The sequence below is a fragment of the Chenopodium album genome, chromosome 7 (genome assembly GCF_948465745.1).
Source record: "Chenopodium album chromosome 7, dcCheAlbu1.1, whole genome shotgun sequence".
NCBI classification, from domain to species: Eukaryota; Viridiplantae; Streptophyta; class Magnoliopsida; order Caryophyllales; family Amaranthaceae; genus Chenopodium; species Chenopodium album.
In genome coordinates, this window is record NC_137840.1 from 62239151 (window position 1) to 62257414 (window position 18264).

The window sequence follows — 18264 nt, forward strand, 5'->3', positions numbered from 1 at the left end:
TTATTATTATTATTATTATTATTATTATTATTATTATTATTAAGTGCATATACGATGTAGGTGAGTGAAAACATAAATATATGTGTACCATATTTAATATATGTTAATAGTAGAAAGATAAAAGACAACGGTTTACTTAAATTTATTTCACAAAAATTTTAAAATATAATGATTTAATGAGTGATAATGATTTTACTTATAAATTTGTCTTAATCATATATTTTTAACTCTAAAATAATAATAATATACAAAGTAATACTTGAAAACAACTTCTTTTTTTAATTCTTAAATTTTATGGAAAGATTTGAAAATTAATTCAACTCTATGAACTAACAATCAATACCCACATAAAATGTTTCTACATATTGTGATTCTAATATCAAATGTTTATAAAAGAAATTGTTATTAATTGTTGTTGTTATTATTATTATTATTATTATTATTATTATTATTATTATTATTATTATTATTATTATTATTATTATTATTATTATTATTATTATTATTATTATTATTATTATTATTATTATTATTATTATTATTATTATTATTATTATTATTATTATTACGGAGTATTATTTATTTATTTTTTGAAAGAATTGTTGTAATTATTAGTAATTATTAATTAATAATATTATTAAATATTAATTCTTGATAGTTTGAATTATTAAATATTATTATTGATAATTATTATTAATTATTATTATGATTAATAAATATTAATTATTATTAATATTTTTTTTTGAAAAGCAAAAATATTTCATTAATTAAAAGTCATACGACATCTACAATAAAGATTCGACGTTAACAAATACATAAGATATTGAATCAAATAGAATATTCCTTCATAAAAACTACGACCGTCGAGTAGATCTTGCACTGCGGAGCATCTCCCGCTTATATTGCTGAAAATTACAGCCTTGTTGGAGAGACAATCTAACGATCCTTTGTAGCCGTGAGGATATTTTCCTTCTGATTCATCTGTTCGTATTCGAAAACTTGATAACTTTTTCACCAACGAAATAATTTCACGACAATCCATTAGATCTGCTACCATGGATTCAAAACCAAGAAATTTCTCTCTCGAAAAGATCAAGGAGATAAACCTTGTCTTTCGAAGGAGGTCGAAAAACCCTTGTCTTTCGAAGGAGATCGGAAACCCTTTCTTTCGAGGGAGAAAAATTCCTCCCAAAAGGGGGAAGTATTATTATAAACCTAAAGAAACCAGGATTGGGGCTTTCCACCGATTAAAATCGATGGAAGCCCCTTCAAAATTCAACAATGGAGGCTAGGGTTTTTGAGAGAGAAAGGTGGAGAGAGAGGAGAGAGGCTTTTTTTCAATTATTATTAATATTAATAATTATTAAAATTATTTTTAATATTAATAATTATTCAAAATAATAAATTATTATCATAAACACAATATTAATTATTATTTGAAAATAGAGCAGAGCAGAGCAGAGCAGAGCCGAGCCAAGCAGATTTAATTTGAGCAAAACAGGGCTCAGCAGAGCAGAGCAGTTCTAAAGAACGGGGCCGTAGACTATGTAATATACTTTATTTGGCAACTCTTGCAATAAAACATAAACACTTTTGTAGTTATAGCTAACAAGTTGCAAATGGTAGAAGAGAATAATGGCAATAAGAGAAATTGTAACAAGACTAAAAATAGAGGCAGCCAAATTGAATGGATTGAGGCAGGCTCAATGATTAGAGCTCAACAATGATTGTTAATGCAACTTTTTCCCTTGAGAATAATTCGGGAAAGCCGCTGTAAATTTAGTGGGAAAATTAAATAATCATAGAATATATACATAGTCAGATTTATCTGAAAGCCATAATTTTACCTTTCTTTACACGTAATATTTGAGGCAATAAATAACATTAGATAAACGTTATATACAGTACTATACTATTATGCTTCTTCAGAGTTCAGATGACGCATAAGTGCAGCAATTATAGAATTTTATAATATCAGAAAATTGAGGGACTATGTCATCTCTAGATAAGGACTACTAAGCTAGTAGAAGTATTGATGGTGTTGATTGTACAAATATCATTTTGTAATTCCGTGCCTACATTTTTGTTCAATTATTAATTGAGCAAGAGTTTGGCACCAACTTTTTAATCTTTATATTTGGAAAAAAAAATAGTGTATTTATAGATATAACGGTCAATTCGTGTTTAAATTGGATGGATGAGTAGAGACGGGTTATATTTGGGTAATCAGGTTGGAATATGTTTTAAAAATTGACCAATTGATATGAATCGGTCATCTCATCCGTGAGTTATGTTAGGTTATGTAAGTTTATGGGTTCATGTGGATTAATTAACTTGAGGTTGTGTTTGGGAAGATAGATTTTATTTCAAATGCATCATTTGAATTATTGAATTTGAGTATTTCAAATGACATGGTTTACCTTGTCATTTGAAATCCTTACCTTCATGGGTTATTACTTGGTAATTGTATAATTTGGGCAAATTCCTCATTTGAAATTCTTGGACATCCAAACACTATAATTGTCCCAATTCCGGAATTTCAAATGAAATTCTAGAATCCAAACACACCATGAAGGTATTTCATTTGCGGGTTGAAGGCTGATTCGGTTCAGATCGAGAAATAGGTTTGAACTTGACTATATTGAGTTTGGATACAGTTAAATTTGAAATAGTCATTATTGATCAGATTCTGGTCAGATCGTTATATTGGGTCAACATCAAACATGAATGAATTGAATACAAATTGATTCGTCGTCAACTTAGTTACAGTTCATGTTGGTACATTTTGTTTAATTTAATTGAATCATTATGAGTTCGAGTTCATTTATGTGTTGCTTGAGTTAGATCCTGTTCTTTTGAGCTTCTGGGCAGAACAAAGCAAAGCAAAGCAGTGTGCAGAGTATAGCGGAGAGAGCAGATTTCAGTAGAGTAGAGCAGAGCAGAGCAACTAGAGCAAATTTCAGCAAAGCAGAGCAGAGCTTCCACACACTACAGAGCAGAGCAGCAGGGCAGAGCAGGGTAGAGCAGAGCATAGTAGCTCAAAAGAATAAGGCCTTAGGGTAGATTGACTTACAATGATGGAGTTTGGTATCAAAGTGTAACTTATAAAACTAAAAAACTATCTTCAAAAAACCAATAAAATAATTTCTTATGCATATATGTTAGAGATATCGGAAAATATATGTGTGATATATTTTCCGTAGATATCATTTAAGAGAATAATATATTTATTTAGGATATTTATGTTAAAATATTATTTTGAGAATATATCTTTAGGGTTTATGGTTAGACGTATATCTTTTAGGAAGATTGTTTCCTATCTTATGAGCTTAGGTTTTGTATAAATACTCAAGTCATTGATGAATAATAATCAAGTCATTCTATTCTATTTCTCTCTAATTTGTCAATATATTTTTACATTGGGAAAATCTCTAAGAGATTATCCATCCCAACACTGCTCTCAATCAACCACAATTTGTTGCGAAATATCATATGAGTAATTTATAATCTCCCTAAAAAAGACTTACTGCGTTGATACGAGTTTTACATCAATTTCTAAGAGAATGGATTATATACATTAATAACATAATTATTATTGCTTGAACCAACAATCATTTTGTACAAGTATCTAAATAATTTAATTTGTGTTAGAATTAAATTGTTTCTTTTGCTTAAATATTGCATAGTCTATTCACCCTAAGCTACATTCTTGATGATGAATTGGTGATGAGCCCAAGAAACATCAAGTAGAAGCTCATAAAGACAAAGAAGAAGAGTGAGATGTACATAGAAATATTAATGGAAGTTAAAATAGAATATTACAAAACGATGAAATAATAAGGCAGAGTCTCAGAGACTTCAGTGTACGTGTGCATGATACCTAACACAAACTTCAATACTGTTACATTATTATCACTATTAACTTCACACCAGAATTTCTATTTTTACCGTTGATTTGATCGTGACCGTTCATCTTGTTGACCTCTTTGCTAGCTTTATACTAGTACTTCATAAATACTTCATACTTTAGTTTGTACAAAGTATTCCTTCAATTCAAAACTTTTATTTTGGCCCTATTTACATATTTTGCTTAGTAATTTATATTTCGTATTTAGGAAACTCTATTAAGTTATATATGATCGAATTAGTTATATGTATTTTGATGCATATTTATAAAGATATTAATATCTAATATATCTTAATTATAATTAAAGATATCAATTGTTAAAATTATATGTGGACAACATGATACTAGACAAGTTGCAAGTTTGCAACTAAATTAAAATGGAGGTAGTTTGTTAACACAAGTTAAACAACTACTTAATAGAAATAGTGCAACTAAACTCCATCTATTCAATCAATATAATTTAACTACTCAACAAAAGTTTTTCATGATACTAATATTTTTGCATAATTTTGTGAAAAATTTTCCCTCCAAAATACTATTCATTTATTTTCCTTAAAAAATTTAAATTCTTTTAATAAATTTTATTTGTGCAACACACATTAATTTAAGAATTTTAAAGATAGACATTAATAAATTCAAATTGAAAAAAAAAATAAAATAATTACATAAGTCATTTTATTTCAATTAACTCTATTTAATGTAAATCAACTATAATTATTAAGAAATCTTACTTTATAAATTCGTGCATAGCACGGGGCCAAAAACTAGTTCAAACTAAAATGAAATTATGTCTTAAAGAGTTTATTATAATAAAACTTTTACAATACTGCGCGTATGAACTTATTTTTTTAATTTATAAAATAAGGTGAACAAAATAAGGTCATACTAAACTTATTTTAACTATAAACTAAACTTTATTATCTTTTCTAACCCTTACATGGAATTTTTTTTTTCTTAAGCTCGTCTTATTTGAACTTATATATCCTTAAAAAGTGAAAGCAATAAGATCAAAGTAGCTTGATTTCCTCTGCTTTTAGTTTGTAGTCTTATGGGCAACTGCTATAGGAAGAGAGAATATTTATTTTTTAGTAGCAAAGAAAGGAGAATATGATCAAATTAGTAGGCAAAAAATTGAAAAATAAATACTACAGGAACTTAAAAGTAACAAGTCAAACATTTACCACAAACGATCATATCAAGCTTTATTGTAGTACTATGCAATTTTATGCTTGCAAGCATATTTTACTTTTGTCTTTTGATAAGCTCATAAAGCCCTTTCATTAGGCCAATACGTTGTACGTACTAAAGGGCTTTCATTCATTGTTTTAGAACTTTGATCAATCAAATCCTATAAATATGTGAGGCAACATTTAGAAGACTAAAGGGTATATTCTTTTTGCTTCAAACCAAAAAAAAAAAAATAACAATAAAAATTATGTGGTTATTAATGATTCCTAAATTTTTGAAATAGTAACAATTTTATGTATCTAGTCTTCAACTTTTCCTTTTAAAACATGTCTTTGAGAAATCATATCTACTAATAACTATACTATTTGCCAAATGATATAAGATGTTTTGTTCGATGTTTGATCTAAAATCAAACTTTAAAAATTTTTTTGTACAACATTACAGGATATGAAGATGAAGTTTGCAAATCTAAAATCAAGAGGTTGTAGGAATATGGACATTTTATGATGAATTTGGGACGGACATTAGCATAAAAGTAAGAATATTGAAAGATTGCTTTATAAGTGTACAAATAGGAAATTATAGAATAGAATTGCATATATGTTATTTTAAAAAGAAATCATTCAAATGATACTCCGATTTGTATTAGTTAATATGTTTTTTCTAGTCAAGAAGTATCCAAGACCGGAGTCGAACCACCTATGTGTTGGATATAAGGCCAACACATCCAATAACCCTCTTTCTCTTAACGAGAATCCTATACTTCTATGAGAATCGATCGATCCTCTTTGATTATAAGAACAAGAATGAAAGAAAAATATTTAATTATAGTTTCTATATTATAAATTTAAGAAATTAAGGACTTGTTCACATTTACTAAATTGAGTTGAACTGAATTGATTGGAGCTGAACTGAACTGAACTAAACTGATTGGAGCTGAACTGAACTGAACTGATTGGAGCTGAAATGAAATTAAGCTGAAGTGAACATGCCCTAAATGTATGTAATGTGATAGATGTATTAAACATATTCTTGTGCATCAACCGTCAACTTAAAGTTTTGGTTGAGTTGGTTCATTAACATGGTATAGGAGCTAACGTGATACAAAGGTCATGGATTCAATTCAAATCTCATCCACCCCCCACTTTCAATTGGAATATTAAGCGCTAAGTATGAGGACAACACATGTTGTATATATACTTCAAGCCTAACAGGTTTTCATATGAGTGGCGTGATAAAAGTATAAAACATATTCTAGTTGGTCCTCTAACATAATGATTAATTGTGGATGGCTTATTATGTTGTTGAATCTCGTCATCTGTACGGAGAGGAAATTCGATCGAGTAGCAGATTATGTTGCTTAACCATGTCATTTTATACAAGTTCTCTAGGATATCAATCCCTTTATAGATAGTAAATTTTTTAATTATTTATTCTAATAGTATCGATGTTTTAAGAGAACTTCTGTTGTATTTTTTAACTTCCTTCTCAAAACAAATACTACGTAATAAAAATCAATGGAGAAGGTAATAAGGTTATGTACTATGAATGTAGGAAAGGGAGACAAAAGAATCCAAAGGGAAAAATCCTCAAGTGTACAAAATAAGGATTAAGAATCATAATAATACAAATACACATGTCAAGGAATATTTAGAGAGGAAAATAGTTATAAACTCAATAGGGTACACTATATAATTATTTATTATTACCACTAACACTGTAAAAAAAAATTAAATTAATGATAATTATGCATATTTGATTAATTAAGCCTGGGATCAATCAACACATTGGGTCCAGAAAGTCAACACGTGGGGTGGCATTTAAACCTTGATTTTCATAGAAGTACGTAACACTCCTATAAGTCTACAAACTCTTAATTATATAGGAGTTGATACTAACATAACATTATTTATACTTAATTGTTTAATGTCATCGTACTATTTTGGTTTACTTATTTATGTTCCTATTTTTATTTTCCTTTTTTGGGTTACATAATTTGTTTATATAAATTTATAGATTTATGTTATATAAATTAATTAAAGAACGGCTCTGAAGGAATAAGAATTTTGACCTCAAACGTAATGTGTATTATAATACAATAGTACAACATATATATCAAATCTTTAAGCTAAAGCTTTATTTAATTTTGCATTTAAATTATTATTTTCTTCTTTTTGAGTTGGATGAATTGTGTAAAGACGCAATAATTGTAGACAAATTTCAATAAATACGACATATATAAACTTTTCATCCCGTTAACTACTTAGTAGTGTTTACTCTCTTTAATCAAAATGATAATTACTACGACAAAGTACATTATTCTTCTAAATAGTTTTAATAAAAAAAATGTAATATGATTTAGTTAGATAACCTAGTGCACACTCCTTCCATTGTTAATTAATTTAAGAAATGATTAATGTACAAATTCAATTATAAGCCAAACTTTTGCTAGAACAAATTTATTCTTATGTACCGGTTACTAGGTATTTACATAATTGTAGTAATAAGGAAACCTACGGTAGTATAATTGAATAATTATTAATATTATATATATATATATATATATATATATATATATATATATATATATATATATATATATATATATATATATATATATATTGAATAAAGTATAATTGAATAATTATTGCATAAGGGAGACGTTTCGCTTATTTAAACATGGAGGAAACAATGAATTTTCTGGGGAAAAAAAAAACATCAAACTCAAAACTTTATCTCATTCACATAAATTAATATAGATCTAATAATATGTTAAATAATATAGACTTGATGCATGCTTAATTTCTTTATTTTGCTTTGATCGCGACTAGAGATTACAACTGAAAATTAGATAATACCATGCCAAATTTAAAAATTTTAGATCAGATCATACCAGGTGAACTAAACATAACCACAATTGCTTATGTATGTATTACACCTTATAAATAAGGGTTTGTTCTCTTCAGATTATTTTCAATTCACTTCATTTCTTAATTTCCTTCTCTCATAAAATATTCAAGTCAGTTCAGTTCAGCTTATAATTTTAAGCTAAACAACGATCACTCAAACTAACTACATTAAATATTTTCCTAATAATAACATGTTATAGATAATTAGATAAATAGGTTTTTCTAATGAATTGGACCTAAAATATTCATCCAATAAATTAAAAACTTCAAGCTATTTCTAACGAATTGCACCTAAAATATTCATCATTCAGCAAAAACTTACTCATTTAAGTGTTTATGTTATAGGTTTATCACCAAACTAATGACAAATAGATCTGGTTATTGGACAAGGGAGCCCAACGGATATATGATTTGGGACACGACTAATAGTTTATTATTATTATTATTATTATTATTATTATTATTATTATTATTATTATTATTATTATTATTATTATTATTATTATTATATTAAAAAGGATTTTTAGTGGACTAATCTTTTATTGGACAGCGTCAATATAAGGTCAAAATATTTGTCTAATTTAACAAAAATAAATAAATTGCGAAAAAATTTTACTACCTCTGACGTAACAAAGAACCTGACACGGAATCCTAGGCAAAATTGTTTATAGGTGTTAATAAGAGAAGAAGATGGAGATACAAAATGTTGCACATAATATAAAACAGAGGTGGTACTTAATTTTGGTTCTTTCCTCTATTATTTTTCTTAAATGTTTATTGGTATGTCCATTATCGAACCGATATTTACCAGTTTTACTTTATCCGATATAATGCACCCTTTCATTAACTCGGCTTATTACGAATCTGACCCGTATTTATCCCGACCCGCCCAATAATCAGGTCTAATGATGAAAGAAGCAAATAAAGGGGGGATTGAAAAAGAGAATCTTGGAAGGAGGCTCCTTTGATGGGACAGAAGGAAAAGGAGAGGGGACGGAAGGGAGGCGCGGCTTCATCGTTCCTCATGTGATGTTGGCATGGCATGTTGTTAGGAAGTGGTGCCCTGCACACTACACTGCTCTCCCTCTTTTGCTCTTTGTCCCCACTTTTCTTTGGACCCCAATTTACCCCCTTTCTTCTTCTTATACTACTATCAATATCAATTACACAATTTATCATGTATCCATTCTTAGCAATTTGACTATTTAACACCCTTAATTAGCATGCCATAAACCAAGGCCTAGGCAAGGTAAGGCTTATGTATGTAGAGATTGGCCAAGTCACCACTCTCTTCTTTTGCTAGAAGAAAGTCTTATGTTGAGCTTGGTAAGGACCAGGTTGACATGATCTAATGCCAATCAAGCACGACACAAAAATTGTCTAACTTAATATGAGCCTATCATAAGATGGGCATGACACGAGAAACATATCAATGTGTAACAAGTAACACATGGACATTTTTCTTAAATTTTGAAATGAGCACAATGGACTAATCGCATGCATATCATTCCACTTATATTTATCAATTTACAAAATATATAAAATTATTAAAGGGATCAGTTGGCACGTTTCAACTAGCATAACAAGGCAAATGAGTCAAGTCATATCCATGGGCTATGCTCAAGAAAGATTGGCATGACTCATTAGACGGAGAAATTAAAGAAAATTATTCAAATTTCACGTTTATATATATTGAAGTTTGAAAGTCATCGAACAAGCAATGTTGGCCAATTTTTATTTTTATTTTTTCTTTTTCGTTTTAGGGGAAAAAAATCGAAGGGGAGAATGATTTAGCGTGATATCTAAAGCATAACGGCTCCAAAATCAAGGTCCCATATACTTCTCATTTGTCTTACTCATGTAATTAACGTTATGTTTTATGTGGAAAATAAAAATCTCCTCCTTATGGTACATATATCATGGTTCATGATTGTTTTCCTGGCCACGTTCTTTTCGCCTAAATAATCAAGGTTCAAGTTAAATAAGCTATCATAAAAAAGAAAAAGTTAAATAAGTTATCATAAGTTAGAATAAGTTTATGTAATGCTAACAATAAGATTGGTAAGTCTATAAATAAATTGATAAATGCAATGTTAATAATAATAAAATAATAAAAGTTTTACCTCCAAAGAAAAACAATTTTAAGGGCCACTAAGTTTTGATAATCTCTTATGAATTCTAATTAGTCAAAATCAAATTAGTTGAGGGGTTTTAGGTATAAACTTACATTTATTTCTACTTATTACACTTATTTCATAAATTAAGTACATCTTGTGTCTATAAATTTCTTTAAGTTTTGACTTAATTTGTGAGACAAATACTACACCGTATCAAGGATGAACTTTTAATGACGGAAATTAATAATTTGATGGGTCTTAATCTAAGGCAATAAAAATAGATTTACAAAAAGCTTTGTTGTGGTTAAATTTTAAAGGATTTATTTACATTGTTGCATTGTTGCAATACTTCTGAAATTTGTTGTGTGAGCATTTTATATTGATTTAACATCTAAGAACTCTTGAACAGGCTCTAATAATACTCATTACGTTTAGATACTATTTGGGTTTACATAATAAAATTTCACAAATATATAGAAGGATCTAAAAATACTAGCAAGCTTTTACAAATTAGACCCCGTTCTCTTCACCTTATTTTTGCTGAACTGAAATTATTTTTAATGAAACAAAATTATATTTGCTGAACTTAAATTAATTTTACTAAACTTAAATTTTTACTGAATTGAAATTATATTTGCTAAACTGAAATTATTTTTACAAATTTTTCTTTAAGAAAACTGAATTTTACTGAACTGATATTATTTTTACTGAACTGAACTTTATTTTACTAAACTGAACTTATTTTTACGGAACTGAAATTATTTTTACTTAATATTAATTTTTTAAGGTGAAGAGAACAGGACCTTACACTGCTAGTTCTATGTATAAGTAAAATAAATTTAAGGATTTACTTCTCTGGTCACACTTTCTTTTTTAAAATTGTAATAATTTTTGTTAAGTAGTGTTGGCTCAAGCTTATATGTGTTTGTTATTCGTATTAATTAGACAACAAGTCGAGATGAAATAACACCTATATCAATATTAATTTGTAAATAAATTAAGATGTTAGTATTATTAAAATTGCTAACATGGAATAACTTTAATAGTGGAGTTTTTTGTCTAACTATTTTTTCTACTAAAGTTACCTTTACTCTAAAATCAGTTTACACACTGAAAATTGAACTTATTAGTAAAAATCGATCTCAATTGATAAAAACAAATCTCAATTAATATGTGTACTAATCAATTTTCATAATATAATAAAAAATTAATTAAAGGAAAGAATTAGCAAAAAGAAATTTTAATTAGTAATACATAATATGTAGATTCAATTAGCATGAGTGTAAGTAGTTTAGTTTAGTGAAAGATACTTTTGATGATTGTAACTTGATTATAGGTGTGTTTTTCTCAACTTACTTTGATCGATATGATTTGAGACATAAAATAAGTTAAAAAGTTCATCCCAAACTAAATTTATACTACATTTTTTTTTTTGAAGCAAAAATTTATACTACATAAAACTAAATTTATACTATGTATAAAATTAGTTAAAATTAATTCTGGCATATTAATAACTTCAAACAAACTAAATTTAAATTAGTCTATGTAAAGCTATGTGTCCCTTAACTTTGTTCCAAAAAAGCTATTAATTATTTCGTAAATTAAATTTTAGGAAATTTTGACTTTTACCACCTTCAAATAACCACTTAATTGAATTTACCACCTCCAAAAAAAAAAAAAGATTTACTTTACCACCAACAAAATTTCCAAAAAATCGATTTTACCACCAACTAACGGATTCCGTCCACGAATCCGTTAGTAGGGCCCACCTTTTTGACGTTTCTTCTTCATCTTCCCCGATCTTCCGTGTAAACCAACCAGCAACGAAATCAACTACCTCGGTTGGTCGGAATTTCGTGTGTGACTAAGGAGGGGCCAAAATTTGGTGTGTGGGTTAGGGAGGTGGTCGGAATTAGGTGGTGGTTAGGGTTTTAGGAGTGCGAAATTTGGTGGTGGCTAGGGTTTTTAGAGTGGTCGGAATTAGAAGAGGCTTTATGGGTGGTCGGGATTTGGTGGCTGCCAAAAACTAAGAAGCCAAATCACCAACAACAGGGATACAAATCGATTATCATCAACATTTCTACAAACCAAAGCAATTAATCCATTACAACACCCACAAATCGAAACCTCAAAACCAGAAAAAGAATTGGGTAAATCAAACCTTGTCAATCGTTTTTAGCATCAAGCTCAGAACCCCACTTCAATGGAGTCGATTCCAGGTGACTTCCATGGTTGAGGATAAGAAGACGACGGTCAGAGGAGAGAGAATGTGCGAGATGAAGTCTGATTAAATGGGTGTTGCTGATTGATTAAGGAATGCCAAGCCTTGGAAACGCATTTGAAGCGAAGTAGTGATTTACTGGGTAATCGAAAAGAATGGAGGTGATTAACTCCATTGGAAGAGACGCCATTGTTGTGGCTTTCGAGAAAACAGAGCAAAAAAATAAATAAAAATTGGTGGAAAGGTGGTTGTGGCTGTGCGGTGCGGTGGTGGGGCTGGTCGTAGCGGTTAGGTGGTGGGGGCTGGTCGTAGCCGCTAGGTGGTGGGGCTGGTCGTGGCCGGTCGGCGGTGGGGGTCCCGACGGTGGCAGCAACATCGGTTGATTAATGGGGATTTTTAAAAAAATTTTTTGTTTTTTTATAATTTTTTTTAAAACTTACCCAATAATATGGCGACACGTGTGCAAGGTAGGCCCCACTAACGGATTTATGGACGGAATCCGTTAGTTGGAGGTGATTGGTGGTAAAACTGATGTTTTATTTTTTTTTTTATGAGGTGGTAAAGTAAATCTTTATTTTTTGGAGGTGGTAAATTCAATAAAGTCGTTAGTTGAAGGTGGTAAAAATCAAAATTTCCTTAAATTTATATCGTACTACACGGTGACAACATGCAGATTAAAAAATACAAATTATATCAAACCAAAATTCTAATTTTTATTTGCATGAGTGTATCAAATACTCTATACCTTTATTTTTTAATAGTAAATTGAAGAAAGTTAGCAAGATCCAATTAGATAATCAATTCATTCAAATAAAAATTAACATCACAAAATTATTTCATATGAAGAGAGCATAACCCATGCTGGAAAAAAAAAACACTCCCTTAATTACTTTCAATTTAATAATATCCTGAAAATAAGAATAACACTTTATATGTTTGGCAAAGAACACACTTCACTCATTTTTGCCTTTTTAGTATACAAAATTATTTCAGTAACAGCAGTTAAAAATTAATGGAGGTGGTAATTAAGATAATTAAAGAAAAACATATTGTAAGCTAGTACTAAACTTGTACGTAGTTGTCGTAGTATATCACATGTCTTCTTAAATGATGTAACAAAAATATATGTAAAATTTGACAGTAAAAATCAAGTGTTTCACTATAATATTTTTATAATAACTTAATCCCACTTCTTACTTAGACGAAATTAATCCCATTTTAAATTTAAGTAGACAAAAAAAATAGTAAAATAAAAAATCTTGGATTGTTTAAAAAAAGAAAGAAAAAAATGTTTTCTTACAGTATAAATTAAAATTAAAAGAGGTAAAAAGTAATGGTAAAATAATTGTAAAATTGGGTATCATTCATATCAAATTTTCCTTAAAGTAATAAGATTCTCATGCAACAGTTTTGCAGCAAATTTGCAGAAATTGTACACTACCAAATTATTAAAAATAAAATATAAAGTATAAAAAAAAGTAATTACCGCAATAATTTACTCCTTGAATCACATGGAAGTGAAGATAAATGAATACCCTGGCATCAGCTAACATCGTCCTAGCTAGTCCTACATGGACAAAGCTAGGCTACATCAGTTAAAATTCAGTACTTTCATTTTTATTTTTATTTTTTGTCAATTTTATTTGATTTTTGTGATGCAGACTTTCAAGAATAATTTATGACTATATAATATATCATCAGAGATATCAGACGGCCCAAACTCCCAAGCTTAACTAAGTCGCCACCCATCAAACGAGGTTTATGCCAAAGTCAGCTCACTCACTCTCTCTCTCTTACACTCATACATAAGCTTTGCTGCATATACGGCAATCATTGGTGAATCAAGTAAATACTAGAACTAGTACCATACGGAGTACTCCTTCCATCTTTAAAAGTTTCACTTAATTTGAGTTGGGTTGAGGTTAGGCCTTATTGTTTAAAGTGCTAACTGTATAATGGGTTATGTTCATTGAATCGGAGTATAAAAAGTGAATTAAAAGTAAAATTGAATGAGAATTTGGTGTAGTATAACAATTAAGTTCATTTGATAATAAGAAAAAGTACTAGTAAATTAACTGGGATTACACATTTATACACCCCCACAATTTAATCAACAAAAATTGAAAATGCAATAAAGAAAAAATATATTGAAAGAAAAACACAAGGAGTACTCTCTAGTAGTCTCTTTATTCCATTAAATTCCTGTTTTTTACCCATATACCCATTTTTTTTTATCCCCACAAACAAATCTATCACTCTATTTTTCCCTCTCTTCCTCTCCATTTTATTTATTTAGCAAAACAATAAATAAATTATCAAAATTTAAACAAAGAACCAAAAAAAAAATAATAAAAAAAAAATTACTGTCCCCCAAAAATAATAGCTTACACGGTATTTCCTGAGTCTTGCCCCCTTTTTGACAATTGCTCTGGCCCGACCCTTCCGTTTGGAGATGTAACCCGACCCGACTTAACCAAACCCGCTTCGCCTCCCGTCGACGTCTTCCTTTCTTCCATGATCTGACCCACTTGGATATTACATGATAAAGATTATCAACTCAAGTGTCACTAACACCCATAAACGAACATATATGTATAACTTTTTTTTTTATCCCCTCTTGATTTCAAAGCCCAACACCCCCCCCCCCCCCCCAAAAAAAAAAAAAAATCCCCATATTTTCATGCTTCCCAACAACCAGTTCCCAAATTATAATTTTAATTTTTGTTTTTTTTTTTCTATCTCATTCCTCAACTTCTCTTGATTGCTATACCATGTATTTCATCACTCACTCAGCTGTTGCGGCGGTTCGAGTGGCGGTAGTTGAGGTGGTCATTGAACCTGCATTGACATTATTATTCGCCACTATCTCATACCCACCACTTCCTTGATCATCATCGTCCTCATCATCCATGTCGTCCTCGCTTTCGTCTTGATTCTCACTCCCTTGATCCTCCATTGCTTGATCCTGGTGACCTTGAAGCGGCCATTGCTGTTCGGGTTGTGCCATGATAGGCGCCATTGTCGTGGTCGGCTGCTGCTGCGCTTGCCCATAGGTTGTCAATGGTGTGGCATTGGTGGTCGCGGGATTGATTTCCATTTTGTTGCGCTCGCGGTAGAGGGCGTCTAATTGATGGAAGTACGGACATGTTTTCGAGTCCTCGGGTCGTTTCTTGTTGCTCTCCTTCACTTTCTTGAAGTACTTGTTGATGTTTTCCCACTTTTCCTTGCATCTTTTGGCGTTTCGGTTGTACCCGAGTTTTCTCATGGCTGCCGAGATCTCCTCCCAGAGCGGGCCTTTCGGCCCGTTCTCTTGGTATTTTTGATCAAGGTTGGTACGGAGATTGATCAATGCTTGTACTTCGGCTTTAGGCCATCTTGATGAACTTGCTTGGAGGAGATTCTCACCATTGGTCGACTTCTGGAAGTCACCGTTGTCGCCGCCATTGTTTGTATTGGCCACCACCAATGCTTGTTGTAGCTGAGGTGGTGTTTGCTGAGGCAACTGTGCTATTGTTTGTGGTTGAGGTTGAGTTTGTGTTGGCGATGCCAATGATACTTGACTTTCAGGTACATGAATTTGTGGTTGTGGTTGTGGTTGAGGTTGTGGCTGTGATTGTGTTTGTTGCAATATTTGTTGTGTTGCTGGTTGTAGTTGCGGCTGTGGTTGTGACACGGGAGTAGGACTAACAACGGGAACCGTAGCACGAACCTGGCCACCTTGAGGTTGGGTTTGAGGTTGTGGTTGAGTTTGGGATTGGACCGGTAAGGGCAGCGGAATTTGCTGCTGGTCAGAAAGCTTTTGAAGGAAAGAGATTAGAGCGGCATCTTTCGCCGCAGCCATAGACCGTTCTTGAACAAGAATATCATGTTCCCGATTCAATCTAGCCATCTCTTGTAACTTCCATGCTTCCTCTCTAGCCACCCTATCATGCTCCCGTTTCTCGACCGCCTCAAGAAACCTCTTCTGTAACTCTTCTTGCTTATCAATCACTTCCTTCATCAACTTCTCAAAGAAATCCTTCCATTTCCTCTTCCTCTTCCTCCTCCCCATTAGCTCCTCATCCGACGATGTCGATGAAGACGACGATTGAGTAGCCGATGGGGAAGACGGATTCTCCATCTGGATCGACCCGTGAGTCGGGATCCCCATTGTCTGTTGATGCTGGTGCTGGTGCTGATTCTGACTCTGATGATGTATCACCTGCGGTTGCGGCTGCTGCTGCGACTGCAACTGTGATGCCTGATTTGTAGGGTTATTAACATTCATTTGTTGTTGTTGTTGTTGTTGATGATGAGGCAGTGGACTAATACAAGTAGTGTGAACTACACTTATTGGATGGGGGCTTGATGGAACAGTAACACTAGCTGGATTAGTACCAGCTGGTATTACCATTGTGACCGGTACCGCCGCTTGCGCCGGCCCTTGCGATTGACCACGTTGTGGTGTTGCTGTTGCTTGACCAACTGATTGTTGTGGCAATGGTGGTAGTGCCGAAGACGCTGCCATTGACAAATGGTGTTGTTCTAACGCCTCTAATTGCTCGAAAAATCGATACGTCTTACCGTCCGCCTTACCGGTTCTCCCGTCTTTCGTTCTCTTGTGATACTTGTATACATTCTCAAACTTCTCCTTGCACTTCTTTGCGCTTCGATGATATCCAAGTTCCGCCATCTTTCTGTTAACAAATCAAAATTTAAATTAATAATTACATAAATATATAAATAAATAAATTGCACCATATCATACACAAACCTTAATTCAACACTTGCCAATTAATCAAATAAATATATACTTGTATGTATGAATATAAATGAATCTTATTATAGTAGCATATGATTATCCCAATATGGAGTACATTTCGAAATTATTGCACATAAAATTAGGAACTAAGTGGCTCTAAATTTCAGTGAACAACCAATTTGCATAAAGTTCTAAAATGAAAGAATCCCAATATATATTCTAATAAGTACAAAATTGTACTTGGGAAGCTATTCTAGAAATTCGAAAAACATGAGAAGTAGAAGAAGAAAAAAATAAAAATCACCCAATTAAATTAAAACCGATTAAAATGAAATGACTAATCTCATAAATAAAATGAGATTATTATCATTATTATTTTTTATTTTGATGTTATATTTATAGAAGTTACAATAATTATTGGATGAAAAAAGATGAAAATAAAAAAAAAAAAAAACTGACCTGGAAACTTCTTCCCACAACGGACCTTTGAGGGAGGAATCACGAAAAATAACATCCATATCAGACCTTATCTTAAGCAAAGCAATAGTTTCTTGTCGAGGCCAACGGTTACCGCCAGTGCTCCGGTCATTTTCAAATAAATCTCCACTACCACCACCACCTCCGATACCGATACCGCTTCCGCTTTGAGTCTTCTCCTCATCTTCCATCCCAGTGGCCATAATTGAGGCGTCCGGTGACGGTCTCACAACACCTTCACCGACTCCGCCTTCGGATTCATGTCCCGAACCACCTCCACCAGCACCTCCGCCGTCACCGGAGCTTCCTATTAAGCTTGAGGTCCCCAGCATGTATTATGATGAGATAATCTTTGTATCAAATTTAGTAGTATAGTTTGAGTATAAGATGATGAATGAGATGAGAGAGAAATGGTGGTGGTGGGGAGATGAGAGAGAAAGAAAGGAAAAAAAAAAAAAAAAAAAGAGAGAGAGAGAGTGTGTTATTTTTGCCTGCTGCTTGGAGGCTAATAGCAATACTACTACTCTCTCTATATTTTTTTTTAAATAATTTTATTTTTATTTTTTGTTAGCTAAATTACAGCTAACAAAAAATAAATATAAATGAAAATAAAATTGAGTTAAACTAGCAAACAGGAGCAAAGGAGAGAGAAGCTAGGGTGATGGTGAATTCAAGGGTTTTATAAAGATTGAGTTGTCTTAATA

General features: G+C 31.4%; 1 protein-coding gene across 2 annotated transcripts; it reads right to left on the reverse strand.

The window, feature by feature from the left end:
- Positions 1-13436: 13436 nt before the first annotated feature.
- Positions 13437-18060, reverse strand: LOC145639140 (trihelix transcription factor DF1-like). 2 transcript variants are annotated; one of them, XR_014114820.1, is made up of 3 exons: positions 17543-18060; positions 14731-17018; positions 13437-13909 (listed from the first exon to the last, which is right to left on the reverse strand). XR_014114820.1 is itself a non-coding variant. In XM_081690305.1 (2 exons), exons 1-2 carry the CDS (start codon positions 17890-17892, stop codon positions 15128-15130), a joined length of 2241 nt encoding a protein of 746 aa, XP_081546431.1. In that variant the 5' UTR covers positions 17893-18060; the 3' UTR covers positions 14394-15127. The 2 variants fall into 2 exon arrangements, 1 of the variants encoding a protein (XP_081546431.1); XM_081690305.1 differs by lacking the exon at positions 13437-13909 and having other exon boundaries at positions 14394-17018.
- Positions 18061-18264: the final 204 nt, after the last annotated feature.

What these genes read in the sequence shown, in the direction of transcription:
- LOC145639140 (XM_081690305.1), bottom strand. Translation starts at nt 17,892, where the DNA reads ATGCTGGGGACCTCAAGCTTAATAGGAAGCTCCGGTGACGGCGGAGGT. An exon ending in TTGTGGGAAGAAGTTTCCAG is followed by an intron (nt 17,019 to 17,542) that starts GTCAGTTTTTTT and finishes ATTTGTTAACAG; the next exon opens with AAAGATGGCGGAACTTGGAT.